At 39.2% G+C, this 19,926-nt stretch overlaps 1 protein-coding gene across 3 annotated transcripts in view; it reads left to right on the forward strand.

Annotated features, from left to right (window-relative positions):
• The window catches only part of LOC141000435 (metabotropic glutamate receptor 4-like), a 138,483-nt gene extending 125,440 nt beyond the window's left edge, over window positions 1–13,043 (forward strand). For 2 of the 3 annotated variants that reach the window (XM_073471177.1, XM_073471178.1), the window contains 3 exons: window positions 1,079–2,014; window positions 7,929–8,175; window positions 12,994–13,043. In XM_073471177.1, coding sequence (XP_073327278.1) covers window positions 1,079–2,014; window positions 7,929–8,175; window positions 12,994–13,043 — 1,233 coding nt within the window. Of the gene's footprint in view, window positions 1–1,078; window positions 2,015–7,928; window positions 8,176–12,971 lie in introns of all 3 variants that reach the window. The other variant, XM_073471176.1, reaches the window with a different exon arrangement.
• Window positions 13,044–19,926: the final 6,883 nt, after the last annotated feature.

Raw genomic sequence — 19,926 nt, forward strand, 5'->3', positions numbered from 1 at the left:
TTACAGAGTGTGCTGTACAGTTTTTCCATTTCCACTCACAATTATGCTCATTTGAGTAGGTCTGCAAAGGAGTAAAAAGACAAAAGCATCTTTTTGCATTAACCTCATTTTGACATTGACCATTATTGCATGATACAGTAACACAAACCAGTTTCCTCTTCGACACATACATATACATATGCATAAAGCACAGCATCCATAGTGCCTCACATGTTAACATCAAAACTGCTTTGTTTTAAATGCCAAACGTTGTTAGAAACAATGTATTATGCATCATTTTTGTTCTCATGAATTATTTACACATGAGCCCCGCCATTATTATTATATAATTTAGGTATGTTATTAGATTATTGCAGACATCAAGGTTCTAAGTTACCGCTGCACACAGATCAACTTATCAGCATCGCCTGCAGGGCGAGACCTCCGAGGAAAATCAAGAATTCCATATGGAAATATTTTTAAGACACAAACCCAATCATCTAAACCATCCAGATGTTTACTGGAATGATGAATGTAACTGAATATTCCCTGTCCCTTTCCGCGCGCTATTTTATTTAATAAGGCCTCTTAAGAGAACTGCCTTGTAATAAAAACAAATAACGTCAGTGCAACGGCACAGGCAGATGATTCTGCACTGCATTGTGTGGAGACGGCAGTACAACTCAGCTTGACTCTATTTGCTTATCTTTCCTCCATTAAGTGCAGCATTCCTTGGAAGTAATTAAACAGCAAAGTTGTTTCCTGTTGAGTTATAAATTCAATGACTTTACACAATGATGTCTTGATAAAAAAGACTTGGGCTTTCATGTGGTGAATATCACATTTACAGTTGTTTTTTTCATTCTAGCATACACTTCTGTGTGGTAACTAAAATACCAAGTGTTGATTGAATTGTGTGCTCATGCATGTTGCACTTTGTTTAATATGTAGTAAATTGTTTTCTTTTTGTTTTCTTGCTGTAATGACTCGCATAGTATTTATTTAACTTGGGTTTAAGTTTCAAGGATGTGTGTATATGAGCACAACAGTTTTAGGTAAGGAGTAATACTTTCTGCAAATTTCTCTCCTCTACCTCCAGACCAATGAAATGCAGTGGCCTGGTGGAACACAGGAGGTCCCCTCCTCTATATGCAGCCAGCCCTGCCGTCCTGGGCAGCGCAAGAAGACCGTCAAGGGAATCCCATGTTGTTGGCACTGCGAGAACTGTGATGGTTACCAGTACCAGGCAGACACTTACACCTGCAAGATGTGTCGCTTTGATTTGCGGCCTAATGAGAACCACACTGGCTGCGATCCCATTCCCATTGTCAAGCTGGAGTGGAGCTCCCCATGGGCAGTCATCCCTGTCCTTATTGCTGTCTTCGGCATCATGGCCACTCTGTTTGTCGTCGTCACCTTTGTACGCTACAATGATACACCCATTGTTAAGGCATCGGGCCGAGAACTGAGCTATGTGCTGCTGACGGGTATCTTTCTGTGCTATGCGACTACATTCCTCATGATCTCCACTCCTGATGTGTTTGTATGCTCCCTGCGAAGGATTTTCCTTGGCCTGGGTATGAGCATAAGCTACGCAGCACTGCTCACCAAGACGAATCGGATCTACAGGATTTTTGAGCAGGGCAAGATGTCGGTCAGTGCCCCTCGATTCATCTCTCCAGCCTCTCAGTTGGTGATCACATTCAGCCTGATATCTGTGCAGCTCCTTGGGGTGTGCATCTGGTTTGGTGTTGACCCATCACAAGCCATCATCGACTATGAGGACCAGCGTACAGCCAATCCTAAAATGGCTCGTGGCGTTCTGAAATGTGATATATCAGACCTGTCCCTCATCTGTCTGCTGGGTTATAGCATGCTGCTGATGGTCACCTGCACAGTTTACGCCATCAAGACCAGAGGGGTTCCGGAGACGTTCAACGAGGCCAAGCCCATCGGCTTCACCATGTACACCACCTGCATTGTGTGGCTTGCCTTCATTCCCATCTTCTTTGGGACCTCACAATCAGCAGAAAAGGTAAGGATTCCATTTCAAATGTGGAGGGTCAAGTTTTTCTTCAAACATATAATTATAGTATTTTACTATGGACTGACTGTTGATTCAGGTTCTTCTCCATTTGCAGCAGCACATATAACACCTTTTAATAACAAGATAATATTAAATAGGACCTTTTAAATTAGATTTATAGGAAGTGCAAGTATAATGCAATTAAGAGAAGCTCATCTGTCATATTTTAGGGAGTAAAAATTTTCGATAACCGATATATTGACCGATTAAAGGTGTTACAAATATATATAAGTTACGTGGGGCATTTTGAAAATCAGACATTAAGCATTTTTCCTACTGCAAGGCATGTCTACATGAATATAGCTTATATTTACAAATTATTAATTTATTATCTACATATTTAGGTAAAAGATAGGTGTATAAGCAACATAATAAGTAAAGTCACTGGCAAAACATTATTTGAAATGCACCTCTCTGATGCCATCTAAATGTTAAATTACATTTTCTCTACGCTATCATTCTGAGCTGATACCTGAAAGTACAAACAGGGATGCAGGGGAGAAACTAAACTTCAACACCACAGAGACTTAGTTCGAAGCTACAAAAGTACTGAGAGCTAGACACACAGTCACTTTTAAAAACCCCTCTCTTTGGTCTCCTGCACAAACATGTGTCTCGCAATCTCAAGACATACTTGACAGGAGACAGGAGCTAGTAACAGGTTGGCCACAGCCGCAAGACATCACCATAGCTAACTCAGAGGCTGGACAGGTGGCTCCAATTCAGAGAGGGTCCATCTCGGTTGCGGTATGGCTCAACTCGGCACGTTTAAACCAGTGGTGGAAAAGCAAATCAATATGACACAAGTACCAGTGGAAAAGCCCCCATAAGCTTTCCCCACCTGTACTGTATTTACAGAGAGCACCATAGCAGCTAATCAATTTATTTCAATTGTGCATGTTGGATTTCAGTTTTCCATGTGGAGTTCTTCATTGTGAAGAAAATGACCATTCAAATTTCATTTGTAGAGTAGCATCAGCCTCTTGTGTTTGTGGATGCTGCCACTATTCATCATAGGATGATGGGCTTTGTGCTCCGCCGTGGGGATTACAAGGCTTTTCGAGACTAGAGAAAATAATTCATTCACCTCAAGTTTGCTTGGATATGTTTTCTTTAATTGTGTTTCTCTGTGTGTGATTGACTCAGCCTCGCTGGGTGGGAATACCAAGTAGTCAATCACTGCACATTCATGCACACAGGAATAGATAACGCATGTTTGTGAAGTAGCATAAAAATTACTCTGGCTGTTAATGTTTCTTGTCAGTAGAAAGTGAGTCACAAATCACCTCTTACAAGTGCTAATTTTGAGGCTGCTCGACACAGATGTAGTGGAAGCGGAGAGTGGAAATGTGAAGCTACCAATCACAACCGAAGCATTAGTATGGGAATGCGAAGGTGCTGCATAATAACAAGTTTAATAGCAGCCTTAACATTTCCAACAGCATGAAAGAGTGTGTGTTAAAAGGCAAGGTAATGGGTAAGTGTGCATGGACATTTGATATTGGCAAAATGATAGTAGAGGCAAATGCTTAAACACCTATTAAAATATAAATAGTGTTTCATGGACAAAGGCTGCAGGGGGGAGTTATCCTTTTACAGAGGGACACATTCTTTGTTCTGCACAGTTTGAAAATAGTTATAGTAAACCACAATATCAAGAATATTATCCAGTTAATGTTTGGAGACTATGCTTCTTCTTGGAAAGGAACAGAAAAGTTTCCTTTGTTCTCTGTCTGCCATGTTCAACGCTGTAAAACAAACAGCACAACAAGCTGAATTTGAAACAATTGAAATAAGCTTGTGACACTATCCAGCATTCATCAGGTCATCCTCTCACAGCTGTAAGGCCTTTAGCACAAACAGACAGCAAGCCTGTGTGGAATGCTATGTGGTTGCTTCGGTGTGTGAATCTTTACTGGCCTCACGATTCAATTCACCTGTCAGTGATTTGAATGCACAATCGCATCTCGATGTAACTCAATGTATCGCAATCCTCACTTTTCTATATTAATACACATGGCTACTTTTTCATCGGTTGATACGAGCAGTCAGATCATGGGTCTGATAAAGCAAATCTGGATACAGCATGTGAGGTGGAGCCCTGTTCATTCCTAACTTCTTACAGCTAACTTCTGGTTTAGCCCTCTGTTAACTTGAATAAAACAATTTAATTGTGCTGCCCTTTTAGACTTTCCAAATGTTATCGGACCAATATATCAAACTCTGATTGTGGGTTGTCAACTCGAAAAGATGGCGCTGTTCCTATGGGCTTGAGTCAGATACATCTGAAATGGTCAACAATAAAAACATAAAAACTGCATCTTTAGCGCCAAATTCAATGCAAGAGAGCGACATTGTGATCAACAATCAGATTTAGTAGGCTATAATTTTGTGAAGGCTGCAATTTCTAACTAAATGCTTGTAGATGCATCAGACGTTTCCACACCTCTAGTTGTTGCCCAAAAGGTAACTTGAGTCACTTATTTCTGTACTTTGTTAATGGTGGACTGTAGAACATGTTGGCAGGACACTATAGGTATAAAAAAAATCATCTGCCAGCCTGTTATCTAGCATATGGATACTCATTTTAAGGTTTTGGGAATTTTAGATTTTTGATGTAAACAGCTTGTCCCAAAGTGTATTCAATAAGCAGGTTACCCCATGCATGACTACACAGTCAGTGAGGATACAGGCAGCCAAACACAAATAAGCTCTGTTCTTCACTTGCATCGCTGCCACTGAAGAGCAGGTAAATAAACTGAGATGGGAAACAATTCTCAGACTAACAGGTTTTTTCATCCAATCCAAATGGTGCACACACAAATTGAAGTCTCGCTGTGTTGATATCACAAAGAAAAAAAGGTGGAATAACTGACTGTGTTAAATAAAACATTGGAAAGTCTGACTGTTAAAGAACTCCAAAAACTATGAACTATTTCAAGAAAGTCCCCTTTATTTTCCAGTTTTCAGAAAAAGGAATGTACTTTTACTCCCCAGATAAATTATATCCTGTTTATTCACAAGCTATCATCCTACATACACCGTTAAATATAAACCCATGATATTTGTTTTTCTGAAACAATCATTATTCTATAACAAACAGTATTCTGTGGTGTACGTGATGTGGCCCCTTTAAATTGTGTTGTCATATTCTTTAGAAACAGTGTTGTGTAACCATTTTGAACCAAACTAAATTAGAGTTATTAAACTTTTGTCACAGCAGGAATGTGACTCGTCCTAGCGGGAAAGCACAGGTGTTACTAATAACATTAACGGTAGCTTTGTTCTCGTCAAGTGTCCCAGTAATGCCATGACAGTTTGACAGTGAGCCAGCATGCACAATTCCAGGACCGTGGACCTCAAGCAGCTACTTTAAATAGAAAGCAGACATCATTAATTTCAATATGTACACCTGCACTTTACATTCTGTTACATGTCTTACTAAAGGAAATGTAGGCATTAAAACATTTAACAAATAATTTCATGTAATTTTGTCGTTATTCAGACAACCCTAAGCCAAAAAAAAAATGCGAGTAGATGGATTTGGAAGAGCTGTGGAAGTGTGTTCCTGTTCACGTGCTTTGCATATAGGTAGAGACAGCTCTGGCAGCTGTCTGGACAAGGGATGTGATGCCTGATGACAAAAAGGAGCAATCCCGCTTCCAAGAAACTTCATAATGGCTCAGCCCGCTGAGTTTTCTGTCCCCAGCCTTGTTCCCCTTGCTGTGCCGATGGAGCAGATTGGCAATCATATCGGCGTGTCAGGGAAAATTCATGTCACTAGGGCCGATGGAAGTGGACAAGGGTCTTGGCTCCCCCTCACAGAGTGACTCCTCTCTGTACTCCAGAGGGGTAGCAATATTGTTCCCAACTCACCCCAGGCCACGTGTAATCTTCTCAGGAGATTACAACACTCCCCCGTCTATCACCAAGGAATGCTCATGTTCTACTTGCAGTGTGATGGAATACAAAGCCCTCTCACTTCAATTTGACATCTTTTTTTTCTTAACTGACATGGCTTTAGGGGGTTTAATTTGTGCAGGGCTTCCCTATAGCTTTCATTACATCAACATGTATCATAGTGGCTATCTGACAGGTCATGCTATCAATTCTATTTCAAAATAATGTCCCAGCTGTCGTACTGTATGCGTACACCCCAGATGGCCTGAAGAATGCTACACTCACTTACTGCTGAATGTCATGATGTAATTTAAAATATTATAGATAATGCCAGATTATTATTAATGGGCATATAGCAACAGGTTAGATGGGAAAGATTTGAAGAAGAAATGAATGAGCAACTCGAAACGAGAAGATAAATGTTGTTCAAGCTAACACGCAAACAACATATGTCAACTCACCATGTTGGCAAACGTCATTTATAACTGTTGACATGCTAGCGGTTGAAGGCCCTGTGGGTTATTCTCATGCCAAAAGACTTGGTCATTTGTGATGCCTGTAAATGTAATGTCAGACAAACCCCCAGGCAACTCTGTTTGAAGGATGTCTGCCAGCTGTGTTTTCACTGTACACTCTTCTTGTGTTCATCAACTCCAGAGGACCTCCTTTGTTTTCAAATTAATAATTTTGAGCTGAAAACTTGAAGTAGGAAAATCAAATGCATTATCATGATGATTTGTATTATGTTTGTCAATGGAAGGTGGAAGATGGTCATCATCTACTGATCACAGGGTTGGCGGTTCGATCCCCACCTCTGAACATGTCAAAGTGTCCTTGGGCAACCCACTGATGGGTTTGTTCCACAGTCACTGGGGATGCACAAGCCAGTGCATTCGTAAATGCTGGTCCCAAGCCAGAATAAATGGGGAGGGATGCATTAAGAATGGCATCTGGCGTAAAAAGCTTATGCCAGATCAAATATGCAGATCATAAAACTCAGATGCTGCGTTGGGCGGGCCGGTTTGCCAGCAAGATGGAAACGGATGATTCATTGTGGCGGCTAAAAGAAAAAGTATACTCTTAAACTGAGGAAATCATGTTTAAATATTTTTTTGGGGGGGTCGGTGTGCCTGATAATGTAAGGCATTTAATATGTGTCCGTCAATATCAGATAAGATCTACCTGTTATGTTTTTCTCAGTGCCGACTCACCACAGTCCCTACATCAACAAATCAGAGCTGGACTGCGTCTGAGCTCTGGCAAGATTATCATAAATGAAAAATCACTTGCAGGCACCTTTAATATGCTGTAGGATGTTCCTCTCCGATCCCCAGTTGTTGCCTGTAGCTATACAGTATATCTGCTACCCAGCTGTGAGTTGCAGCTGTCACTGGCTTTAAAAAGCACATAGTCCTTATGCTGTTGTTTAACACCTCAGGGCAAAAACATCTATATTCAGACTACATAGACACCCATCAGGGGTCACATCTATTAGTTGTACATTATAAGTAAACAAACAACACTGAAAGCAGAGCTCAGGAGTGATGAATACAGCGGTTAAAGAGAACATGAGTAAAGGATACTGTATACCACCACCGTACCTTATTGTGTGAAGGTTATGTGATACTGTGTGATGTGCAAAGTTCTCCTACATAAGAAGCAGCATTTAATAGGGTAATGCATTTATTGTTTTAAATGCAGGACTTTAAATGCATCTGTCTTTTGAAAGCAATCATATACCCAAAAACTACTCCTGTAGCTTTAGTAAAAAATTAGCTCTCAGAGTAACGTATTTGAATCTGATATTCTTTGATGGTCTAAATTCACACAGCCTTTAAGTAGCACAAACTTCATTACTGTGGGCGCAGCTTAACCTCAGATTCTAAAACTAGGACATCAGTCAGTGTAACCTCAATAAATGATTCTGTTTTTATGTGTCTCCACTGTCTCTTCCATAATATAGATGTACATCCAGACCACAACCCTGACCATCTCTGTAAGCCTCAGTGCGTCAGTCTCTCTGGGAATGCTCTACATGCCTAAGGTCTACGTGGTTCTCGTCCACCCAGAGCAGAACGTACCCAAGCGCAAGCGCAGCCTGAAGGCTGTGGTCACCGCGGCCACCATGTCCAACAAGTTCAACCCAAAAGGCGGCCTGAGGCCCAACGGAGAGGCCAAGTCTGAACTTTGTGAGAGTCTGGAAACACAAGGTTGGTATCATGCCTGATGGAGCATTTAAGAGGATGAATGAAATGTGTTCTGGTGGACTCAAACCAGGAGTTGATTTTATTCTGCTGAGCTGTTTCTGTGTAAAGTGTTTACAGTTATAGAATACACTTGTCTTCTCTAAAACAATGAGCTCCTTTTATGTGAACATTATTGATGGCAGTGTTATTTTGCACTTCATTGGTTCTGGAAATTAGCAAGTCTTATGTGAGCATACAAGAAATTAGGCTGCCATTTCAGTGCCAACCAAAGTGATGTTGTACTATGTTTTTTTCCTGAGCATGAGCCATTGTAGATGACAGAACTGTGTGAATAATTAGAGCTGATAAGAGTGAGTTCAACATAGCCTCTGGCTAGCACAGGAGTTTGGTTTTCCCAATTGCCCATTATTCAACGATCAATGGAATGGAATCAATTATTAATCAATGGAAGGTGACACTAATGCTTATAGCCTGCAATTTATTAACTCATGAATGTCCAAAGTGGACTTTTATCATTTCCTTTTCAGCACTTCAAGTACTGGCGGAGCTACGCACAAATCCATTGAAATTTTTCAAAATCAGTCAAAGAATGAGGCTCCAGCACAAGGCTGTTTTTTTCATCAACCCAACCCATTCATTTTTTTCTTATTTTCCGATTAATGCTTAACTTATTTTTGTATCCTGTTTTTTTCTATTAAGGCATGATAAATATATGGAATCAATTTTTTTTTCATATTGTCATGTATGTAAAGCTACATGTCTTGACAGTTTCCACAGCAAATTCTGTGTTTCCGCTCTCGTAAAAAAAATCTTTAGGGGGTTTTCCTTAGCATACTAAATATAGTTAAAATACACAGTATATTACTCTTCTTACAACTTAGATTCCAGTTGGGACACTGTGCAAAATGTAAAATCAGAATCCAATCAGTTATAAACGACATGCATTTATAAATGAGTGTTCCCGAGCCCATGTGGTAATATCCTTTATACACTGATGTGTTTCACAAAGTGGTGAACCTCACCACGGCCTTGCCTGTTAATGAACCGTCCGAGGATGCCTCTTTCATACCCAATCGTGATACTATCAGACTTTATCCTGTTGCCAATTAACTGATTTATCTGTCTTTTGTTGCTATTTACCCAACTTGTTTGAGAAATCAAAAGAAGTTGATAAAGTAAAACATTAAATATACTGCCTATGTACTGTAGTGTTTTAATTGAGTATATGTCAAAAGGGATTAGCAAATGATCACATTCTGTTTGAGTTTTACACAGCATCCCAACTTCTTTTAGAATCAGGGTTGGTGATTTAGTAATATCCAATATATTTTAAATAAGTTACAAGTTGCAAATGCAAAAAAAATGTTTGAAAGAGGCAGGAAGTAACTTTTCTTTGACGCCAGGATAATCCTGCATTTTGACTACATGGAGCAGAAAAATAATTCCATTCTCACTTACTCTCACCACACTGGATTTGTGAATCAGGAGGTGTGACAGGGTGCCCACACTAGTCTGATTTTCAAAAGGGACAGAAGAGAACCGGTAGCTCAGTGTTGGAAAAGACCATATTTCAATCACCGAGATAAAGTGTATGAGTAGGAGGTCCCTGTGTGGGAGCAGGCTTAAATCCAATCAAGCAACCCAACATGTTCTGATTACTGAAAGTCCTGATTCTATACTCTGACAAGCTGAACAGTACAGAATGATGTGAATTAGGACTTAAAAGCCTGTGCCCACACTTGCATGTATGCCTTTTTTCCGACCTCAAAATGGAGTGGTTATATCTTATCCAGTTATAGAAGGCATTCACAGGTGCTGATTCTCATCCTCTGGTTTGAACTGTGATTCTAACAACTGCTCTTTGTGCTTATGTGTCAGACTGTGTTGAGGGAGGGGAGCCTTGTGAGGGACTTTAGACTCTCAGGTAACCCGATTAGAAATTGACTTTGACCTTTTATTATCTGTGACCACTTGTTCATTTCTGCTAATGTTCACAACAACACCCCGTGCCTGCCTATACTATGCACAAAGCATCCCCGGCTGCCTCCGGCTAAAACACAGCACCCTGAATGGCACAAGGCAGTAATCTAGCCCTCACGAATCCACCCCATGACCAACAGACATTAACTTGGATAGACAAAATTGGTGTGTGGTGCTGTAAAATGGCCAATCAGCATGGTAAAGCCTGTTAATGTGGGAAGATGACACCACTCTGCCTGAGTGCATGAGACAAGCGATAGCCATGTGTCCCCCGTAATTTGTTTCCCTGTTGACAAAAGAAGGAATTTACGGTAATGGGGCAACAACAACAATAAGAGTGAACAGGAAAAGACAGATGGGTCTGCCAGCTCCAATTCTTTCAGGACCATCTATTCTTTATCTTGGCCTTGCAGCTCATAAATATTCAAATAAGGTTCATTTATCAATGCTTCTCTTGGAAGAGATGCTTTGGATGAAATGGCGAGAATACCACCCCCCCATTCACACACCCAACATGGCACTGACAAATATACAGAAACATTTACGACTGCATCTCTCCTCTACAGCACTTTTGCCCTGACTCTGGCTTTCAGCTGTCTTCTGATTGGATTCATCCCCTCTGACATATTCAATCAGCCAAGGCTGCTGTGGGCAGATTGGCAGATTGGTAGTGTGATTACCACCACCGAGCATGCTCGCTGAGGGCAGTTTTATTTGGAAAAAAAATGGCACACACTTACACAACGACACTTGCACAGAGACATATGTGTGCATAGAAGCATGACTGCACACATGCACAAAGGTACTGTATGGTATGAGAGTCATGTTTGACCAGCGGTACGGGCTTGTTATGGTCACTGTGGTCTGCCCTCTAGTCATCTGTCTTATGTGTTTTATTCACAGCTGATATAAAATTCCATTCGACATGAAAAGAACATTAAAGAATAATGAGCACTGTTGTCAAACACTGATGACATCACTTTTAGTGCCAAGTCGGATCACATATAGTCTTAATAGCGTTTTACATCTAATACGCTTTACAATTCAAGATGTTAAGACACTGACTGACTGTTGCATGCCTTGCTTGGTGCACAGAGAAATCTCAGGTCTCTGCATGTGTTAACAGACTTTGCATTTGAATGGTTACTACTGCATTTTTATTACACTGTTGTGATCGGCTTGGTGGCTCTATATGGTGCATTTTTTTAATACGACGTAAAGATAAAATCAGCTGTGAGGAAAACCTTATGACAGAGTTTATCCAGATTTCATTAATGGCATTGTAAGAGCAGGTGCTCACACTGATATGACCATTGCCATGGCCTATGAGTCTGATTGCATCTGCATCACTGTCTTGACAAATATTTCATGATGGTATATTGTTTTAAAAATGTCTGCAATGTTCCCATGTGTTATAACTAGCACTGTAAATAATAATTGGAAGCTTCATTCATAACATTAATATTCAAAAATTGTGTGCATGTCTATTAATTTTCTGTTCAAACCTGGTATTTCTGCACAGTTGCAGATAAAGATTAGGCTCCAGTAATATTACTAATATTACACTATATGTAGAATAAGAATCCAGTGATGGCTGCTTCGGATTGTTTCTGACTCATGTAACCCAAACATTTGAATAACTACAGAGCATTGTCCAAAAGTCCAAAAGTCAAAACCTATCAAACAAAGAAAGATGTAATCACTTCAAATCAAAAACAACATTTTCACTGCGGTCAAAAAACAGTTTGCTCTTTCTTTTCCGCAGCAAGAGAGACATGGACCTGAATTAAAGGGTAACTCCACTAATTAGACACATTAAAGTGTGTTTACAGGTCTTTGGGACTAAGACTACATATATGAGTAAAGAAGTATAAATCATTTTGTGGCTCCAGAGGAAGCTGCATGTAGGTTGCTTTGTGGCATGTAGGCGTTAGATGTTAAAAAGCAGTCCACTGCTTGGCATTGCACTCTTATAACACTGTTGAACTCATTATGAACAAAGAAATTATCAGAATTCAGCCATAGCGTCCACTGAGTGACATCAGTGGATGCTATTTATCAGATTACGGTAGAGCCCAAAGCACAACCATCACTGATTCACATGCAACAGTAAATTTTTGTTGTGTAAAGCCTATTTTTAAAACTGATTATTTGAATAATCAATAAGTTGATCATCAGGGAATAAATCAGCAACTATTTTGATGATCGATAAATCATTTAATTATTCGAGCAAAGATCCCAAATATTCTCTGGATCCAGCTTTCGGATTTCTCAGTTTTAATTCATTATGATTAAATATCTTTCAGTGCAGGGTTGATTGGAAAAAAACCAATTAATCTGATTCAACTGAGATGTAATTTTGAGATCTGAGATATTAGGTATTGTTTTCACTTTTATATATATATATATATATATATATATATATATATATATATATTTCAGATAAAGCAATCATCTGATTGCTCAGTAATGAACATAACTGTTAATTAGTCCTAATCTATTTTATGTATTTTTTAAACTTTGCATTTCTGTAACAGTTTATTTTGAAATGCAGCCACCACTTAGTATTTTCTTCAGCTTCACAAATAACACATTTCAGTGTAAATGCAATACAATGACAGAGGAGGTATCCGTACCTGTAAACTCTGTTTTGCATTACAAGACTCCACTTTTATGATCGGTTCCACCTGCACTCGTTTAATGAAGTCATCCATAAATATAGCTTCCCATCAATCTGGACTCCAACATGTGCTCTGAAAGATTACCGCTTCACTGCCTGTTTGAATCTCACCCGTTGAATTTTTAACCCTTTCCTTCTTTCTCCTACACCTTCACCCACAGTGTTGGCCTCCAAGCAGACATACATAAGCTACAGTAACCATGCCATCTAAGCCAGAGACGAACGTTGGAAGAGGAGCAAGGGCCTGCGTGAGGAGAAATCACCTGATTCTGGGGAATACTGGGGAAATACTGAAGGACTTACAAGCTGCTACAGCAGAGAGGACTCGGGTGGAAAGATGGGAATTTGTCACTCTGTTAACAAGAGAGGATGTCATATTTTTCTAGAGAATCAGGTAAAGGCTTGAATGCCAAATTTATGAGAAATTAGTAGATTTGCAGGAAGGAGATGGGAGATGTAAGGGAGATTGGACAGTTAATTTTCCTCTTCCCACCCTTTCTGAGACACAAGAGAGTTGAGCAGTGACATTTCCAGACGCAGGCTGAGTGAACCACCTGGAACCTACAGTATGTTTTCCTTCTGAAGTGTATAGCACACAATGTGAGCCAGCTCTGAGGCTGAATGGTTTGACTCATTTCAACAAAGACAGGGGAAAAAGGGTTCTGTTTTTGCTCAAGTCTAATGCAGTTGACAAGATCAAACAGTATAAAAATCTAGTCATTATTTTTGGTTACTGTTATTATTGAGGTTGAAAGCTGCAGTACGCTTCAAACTGTACATGCCTTACTACAGAACATTCAGTATCCTACATATCTGAAACTCCAGAAAACAAAGCAGTGGGTCATCCCAGGTTTTTTTTTTTTTTTTTTTTTTTTTATATAAATGTTTCATAATGATGCTGACGCCATCATCTTGGCAAAACCTAATGTACAGTCCCAGAGCATGCTTGTGGGAGCATCACGTGTACTGTGCTGTGTTGTCAACGTCTATGGAATGCAACATTTGTCATGGTTGTCATTCACAGTGAAGAAGACATTTTGGATCATTACCCACTGGGTTACCCTCTGCTGAATAAAGAGTAATCTCAAACATTAAGGGAGCAAAAACAAAAACAAATTGCCATGAGGAATACTTATGGCTTACACCTTACTCCATCAATGTCAGTCAGGACTCGGAGACGTGTCGATGCATACTCTAAACATCTCAGATTTATTGGCCCTTATTTATCATGCGCTTGTTAAAGCCTTTCTGAATTCAAGCCGCTGGTTGATTGTAAGAAATAAAATTTCATCCAAGCCAACATTAAAAGATACAATTCTTGACATATTAATGACACACTTGCATTTGGTATTTCCTATTTCACTGTTATTTCCATATTACCCTGTGTTTTCTATATTTGTGTATTTGTATGTTTCAAGATAAAGAATTGAAAAATATTATAATTTTATAAAGTGGAGTAACAGTATTCTGTCCCTAAATGCTTGATTTTTTTAAAGGGATAATTCAACAGATCAGTGTGCTGACATACCAGATTTATTCATTTTAAAGCTTGATGGTACAGTATGATAGATGTGCATACGACAGTATTACTACATAGGAAATCTCCTGTGGTTTGTGATAGATGAATAGGTAATTTGCGTTTCCTGCCTGGAATTTTTTCCACTTCTGGGTCATGAATTTTGAAGCTACTGTGGAAATGATTAATGAGAGTTTTAAAAGTAATTTAGGTACAAAATTAGGCTCATGTAGCTACTCCACTTGAAGTCCCATTTGGAGAGGGTGCATGCTCAGTATTATCAAACAGCCAAAATGTTTAAAGATAATTAGGTCATTGACATGCATAAAATTTACTAAGAGTGTTTAACTTTAAGCAGGCTCAATGTCATCCTTAACACTAACACTATAGTCTCATTATGCTCCATTTAAATGTTGTCCACAATTATTGGGCAGAGTATTTATCAGATCGGTAATTATCAGATTTTCATATGCAAATTTAGCCAAGGCAGATTTTGTCATGGTAAACCTCCATCAACCGACAGGGATGCTTGATTGAATTATATATATATTATTATTGAAATCAATAATAAAGTCCTTAACTCTGTGCAGTTTTTTTTTACTTTTACATGCACAGATGTTAAGTAAACAAGTGAATGGAAATGAAAGTTTAGCATCTAGCGACTCTGAGAACAGAGCTAGAAGGGCCAGTGGACTTTACACGTATGTTTGTAAAGTGGTCAGAAGCATGACACCAACAGGTAACCTATGTTCTTCTGTGCGTGAGAAATGTGCGAGTAGGTAGTTGTTTGCAAACATGTTAACAAGCCTGTTATGTCTCAGGTTTGTATAAGTGTGGGTGATTTTAGATTGGATACCTTCAAGATCAATCTCAGTCTACTTTCAGAGAAACTTTATCGTCTTACTTCTGTTTCCTAAATTGACTGGTGGAATCGCATTACGTGAACATACTGATGGAGTGATGTGGCGGATTGGACGAATTACTTCACATGGCTCTTGACATGTTGTAACGTAAGTTATAGCTAACAGTGTGGCAGATGAGCAGCTTGTGCCAAAAAAGAACTATCTTTGATGCAGTATTGTGTTTTAATGGTGCAAATGGAGCAATTCATGAGCTGCTTTAAGTCTTGCTACAGTCTACAGGGCATATCAAATTTAGAAGAAAAAAAAAGGCTATTTATGTTGTGTATCGTGATTGCAAGTGAATAGATCGCATTATTTTTTGGCCTGATCGTCTGAGTATACAATCTGTTTGTGCTGGAGTCTGCCTGCCCCTTAGTGATCAAAAGAGGCCCTATACATCTTTAAATTCCCTCCCTTTGTACAACACACATTAATGGATTTTCACAGTATATTGACAATCTCTCATTTTCTGATCAAAAAGGGGTATGTATAGGTGCTTGATAAATAAGGGCCAGTGCCTTCATTCTGTGCCTCATATCCATTAAACTGCTCCTGCCATTCTTTCCATGGATTCTTCATGGTGTTATTTGTGTTGCATTCATTCTGTTCCACATAATGAGAAGAGAGGACTCAGTGTACAATTTATAATTAAATGTATAAACTCCATTTCTGTCTGCAGTCTCTAAAGTATTTGTCATAAACAGTAACTCTGGAATTTGTCTCATTAGATGTTATCCTCAGCAATGCAAAAATATGTATGTTGCATGTCAAAACTCATAACAAATCATGTGAACAATTTGAGAGAAAGGTATAATGTCCAGAAGGAAAACTACTGCAGAGGATTATAAATAACTAATATTTTTGGTTGAATCTATGATTCTCTCAGCGCTCAGCTTCAACAAAAGTCTTGGGTGTTGCCGCAAATGTTGTTTTTCTCATCATTTGATAGTATCGTTTGTGGGATTGTTTGTGTTCGTGAATATGATGATTTACCGCTATTTTTGCCACAAACCCCCCTTTTTATTTTTCTAAAACACTTTGTCTGTGTTACAAAATAGAATAAGTAAGTGCTGACTGAAATTAAATGGCAAGTTAATGTACGTTATTAAAATTGATTGAACATGTCTGCTTTATGTACTGAATTATTTAAAAAAAAAAAAGAAGAAAGTTAAAAAAGAATTACAGTGCCTGGATATTTATGAATTATCTATAAAAAAAAAAAGAAAAATGTGTAGAGCATGTTCATTTTTATACAAGATATTTCTAATAAAAGACTGTTTTGCTAATAAAGTGTTGCTACTTCTTCTTGGTTTGCATGTTTCATTAGCAATTTCTTACACAACAACGTATATTTCACCTTCTCTTCCATAAGTACGGGGCAACAACCACAAATATCATCATCAGTGATGCTTATTACTGTATAACTGTATTCTCAAGTTACTATAATATGGGAGACCAGGAAAATGGCCTGCTACGTGTTAGGGTTGGGAGATATGTTAAAATTTTGGAGGAGCTAGTTGCAAAAAAGAAGACAAAATCACCAGTTTGGGATTTTTGGGGGTTTTAAACCGGACATAACTGGAAGCAATTTGCCTTCTCTGCAACCATATGGTACCGGCAAAGGACTCTAACACTACCAATCTGCATGAGCATTTGTGAATACACCATCCAGCTGAGTATGTTACGCTTATACCGAGAGATGCCTGGCTCTCACCAGACAAGTGCCTCATGTGGACTTGTGCCTGAAAAATACGGATACAAAATGCTGCACATTGCATTTGTCTTTCTTTAACATTGGAACAAGATATTAACAGGTAGAACAGTTATTCCAATTATTGTTATACTTGTAAATCAGTTAATTAATCAATTGAAAGCACTATTTTCATAATCTAGTAATTGTTTAAGTATTTTATGAGCCAGAAACTCCAAACTTTCCAGTGTTTGGATTTGTTGATTGAGATTGGAGGACTGACATTGTCCAGTATTTTCTGACATTCTGTAGACTAAATGATGAACCACTTGATCGAGAAAATAATTGGCAAAATAATCAACAATGATGCACTTGCTCAATAGAGAGAATTGGTGAAGTGTTAGTGGCTAACCACCGTTTGTCATAATGGCTTTAATTGAATGGCAAATTCAGGTTATGTGAATGCACCGGGACACTGGTGGATAATCTATAAAGATCGGAAAGCCACATTCAGATCACATACAACATCTCATATTGGGATGGCCCAGAGCTAAGACATCCCATGAAAGAATCAGGATTTTCCATCTTGTCACCGTCCCTGCTGAATCATAAAGCCATGTGATTTGCCAGAGGAGAAGCTGTCAAGGGGCTGGAAAAAAATTGATTTCACCATCAGTCAAAAATAAGAAATTAAAAAGTAACACGGGGAAGATGCCAAGGCCACTGTTGAGCTGTGACTTATTTTTCAACGCGCCCCTGTGTAATTATATTGACAACTATGCAGAAGCTGTCAAACATGAACACATCCAATTTAACATGGAATTACGATGCTGCAAGTGTAACGTGAGTTTCACCAGTAATCAGGAGGGCTGCAACCTTAACCTCGATCTAATTATGGATCAATATGTTCAGGTACGCCTGCAGGATAAGCCTTGAACAAACTGAGAAAATATCACACTAGTCTATCTTTAAAAGCTGACAGGATTATGAGCCACTCCGAATGAAAAGTAAAGCTAGTGAAACTATCTTTACAGTGGATTTACTGCCACCTGGGCGATCATTGATAAGGTACTATCATTAGCCTTCTGTTTTCTAAGTGAATCCCCTGCCCAGCACTATTAGCAACACAGCAATAAATACAAAAATTGTACAGTCTCTCTCTCTCTGTGATATATACGAGAGTGCCCAAGGGAGAAATGTACATTTTTCAAATTCCAATAAAGTCTCTCCTCCCTGCTGCTAACTTCCCCACATTGCTGCAAACGATATTTCCTGGGTGGTAATAGAGAAACAGGTCTCTCAAACTAAGGGCTGTTGCCATTTTGTTCTGTGAAAGCAAAAATCTTCATTTTCTCCCTCTTTGAGCAAGTATAACCTCCTCACTCATAAACATGATAAATGATTGGATCAACTTGGTAAGAAGTGTGAAGTATGCGTAGAAGTCTGCAGTACTTCACACTGTCAGTACATTTGGTTTCCGTTTCTGAATTTACTCCACCTTAGACACACACGCGTAGTTAGAGCACACTTCTTTACAATATTAACAACCGTGCAGTTGTCCCGAGGCATCTTTTAAGAGGTAATCAATCAGTTATCATAGTCTTCAGCGAGCTACAGTTATAAACTACACTCAACAAAAAGATAATGCACTTTTGTTTTTTCTCCCGTCATTCACAAGGTGAAGTAAAGGATTTACAACTTTATATGTAGTAGATCCCACTGCAACTGGACAGCTTCATGCTTTAAATCAAGAAAAAGGTCACTCAATAAACCCTTCTCTCAGTAGATAATTTGGGCATCCCATAGCAGGAAAAGCACAGATAATAACATTAATGATGGCTTCAATCCATTTAGGTATCTCAGAAAGCAGCGACAGTGAGGATACATGCGTAATACCAGGGTCCTAGAACTTGAATACCTAATTTGAATGCAGCCCAAATCAATGTTACAAAGCCCAGCTGTGATTTTCCTGCTGTGAAATGTCCAAATGTCTGCAAGAAACCTTTTGGTGCAGTACCATGTTTGGACACCAGGACAAATCATCACCAAAGCCGAATTCGTCTCGCCATTTCCGGCCCACTTAACAGTCGACACTCACTGCCATAGCATATTGTCATTTTTGTCAAGGCTGAGGATGAACACTTATGCCGTGGAAAATTCTCACCGCAGGAAACTGATTCACTTGTCAAGCAGGTGCAGAGTCACTGTGACTGCAAGGAGGCCCCCAAGGGCTGATGATGCAAGACTACTTTAGAGGAAAGTCAGCCCATAATACCGAGGAACCGTTAGCTCTTCTACCCCATGCTGTTCGCATGTTGTCTGACAACCATGGAGACGTACAGTACATCTGTTTGGAACTGGTATGAGATCATTTGTCATTAGTCATAATAAATAAATTACCAGATGCCTGCCTTCATCGCCTGATGTGTTTTTGAAGGCACAGTGGTGACAAAACAGTTAATTACATCAGAAAATAGTTAAAACCCTCTGCTTGTTGTCATACAGAAAAGAGCTGCTTATTGACTCCTCTGTGAAAACTCCACGTCTTATTCTTAATTAAATTTGGTACATTTCTGAGTCTCAAAATGATCTGTTCGTCATTACAATGGTCTTCATTCTCATGCTTTATTCTCGTAACATTAGCACAGTAACACGGGAACTTTTGGGGGAATTTAATATAGGAAATGTTTGGGGAGAGAACGAGAGGATGACGTACAACAAAGGTTCCTCGATGGCTTTGACCCCAATGCATTGCAATTAGATGGTACACTTGGACCCCTCAGCCATCAGGATGCCCCATTTGGTTACAATTTGAGAATAACTCTTATTAATGATAATTATTCGTACCTTGCACATGATGCATTTTGTAATCCATCAGTATTTGTCTGCTGGCAAAGAAAATAGAGTCTCGTTGACCCTCCTGGCTTCCTCTTATGTCCAGGATGAGACTTGGCTGTTGAAACACAGGCCTGATGTGAGGTGTATC

Source organism: Pagrus major, chromosome 7 (assembly GCF_040436345.1).
Source record: "Pagrus major chromosome 7, Pma_NU_1.0".
In the NCBI taxonomy this organism is placed as follows: Eukaryota; Metazoa; Chordata; class Actinopteri; order Spariformes; family Sparidae; genus Pagrus; species Pagrus major.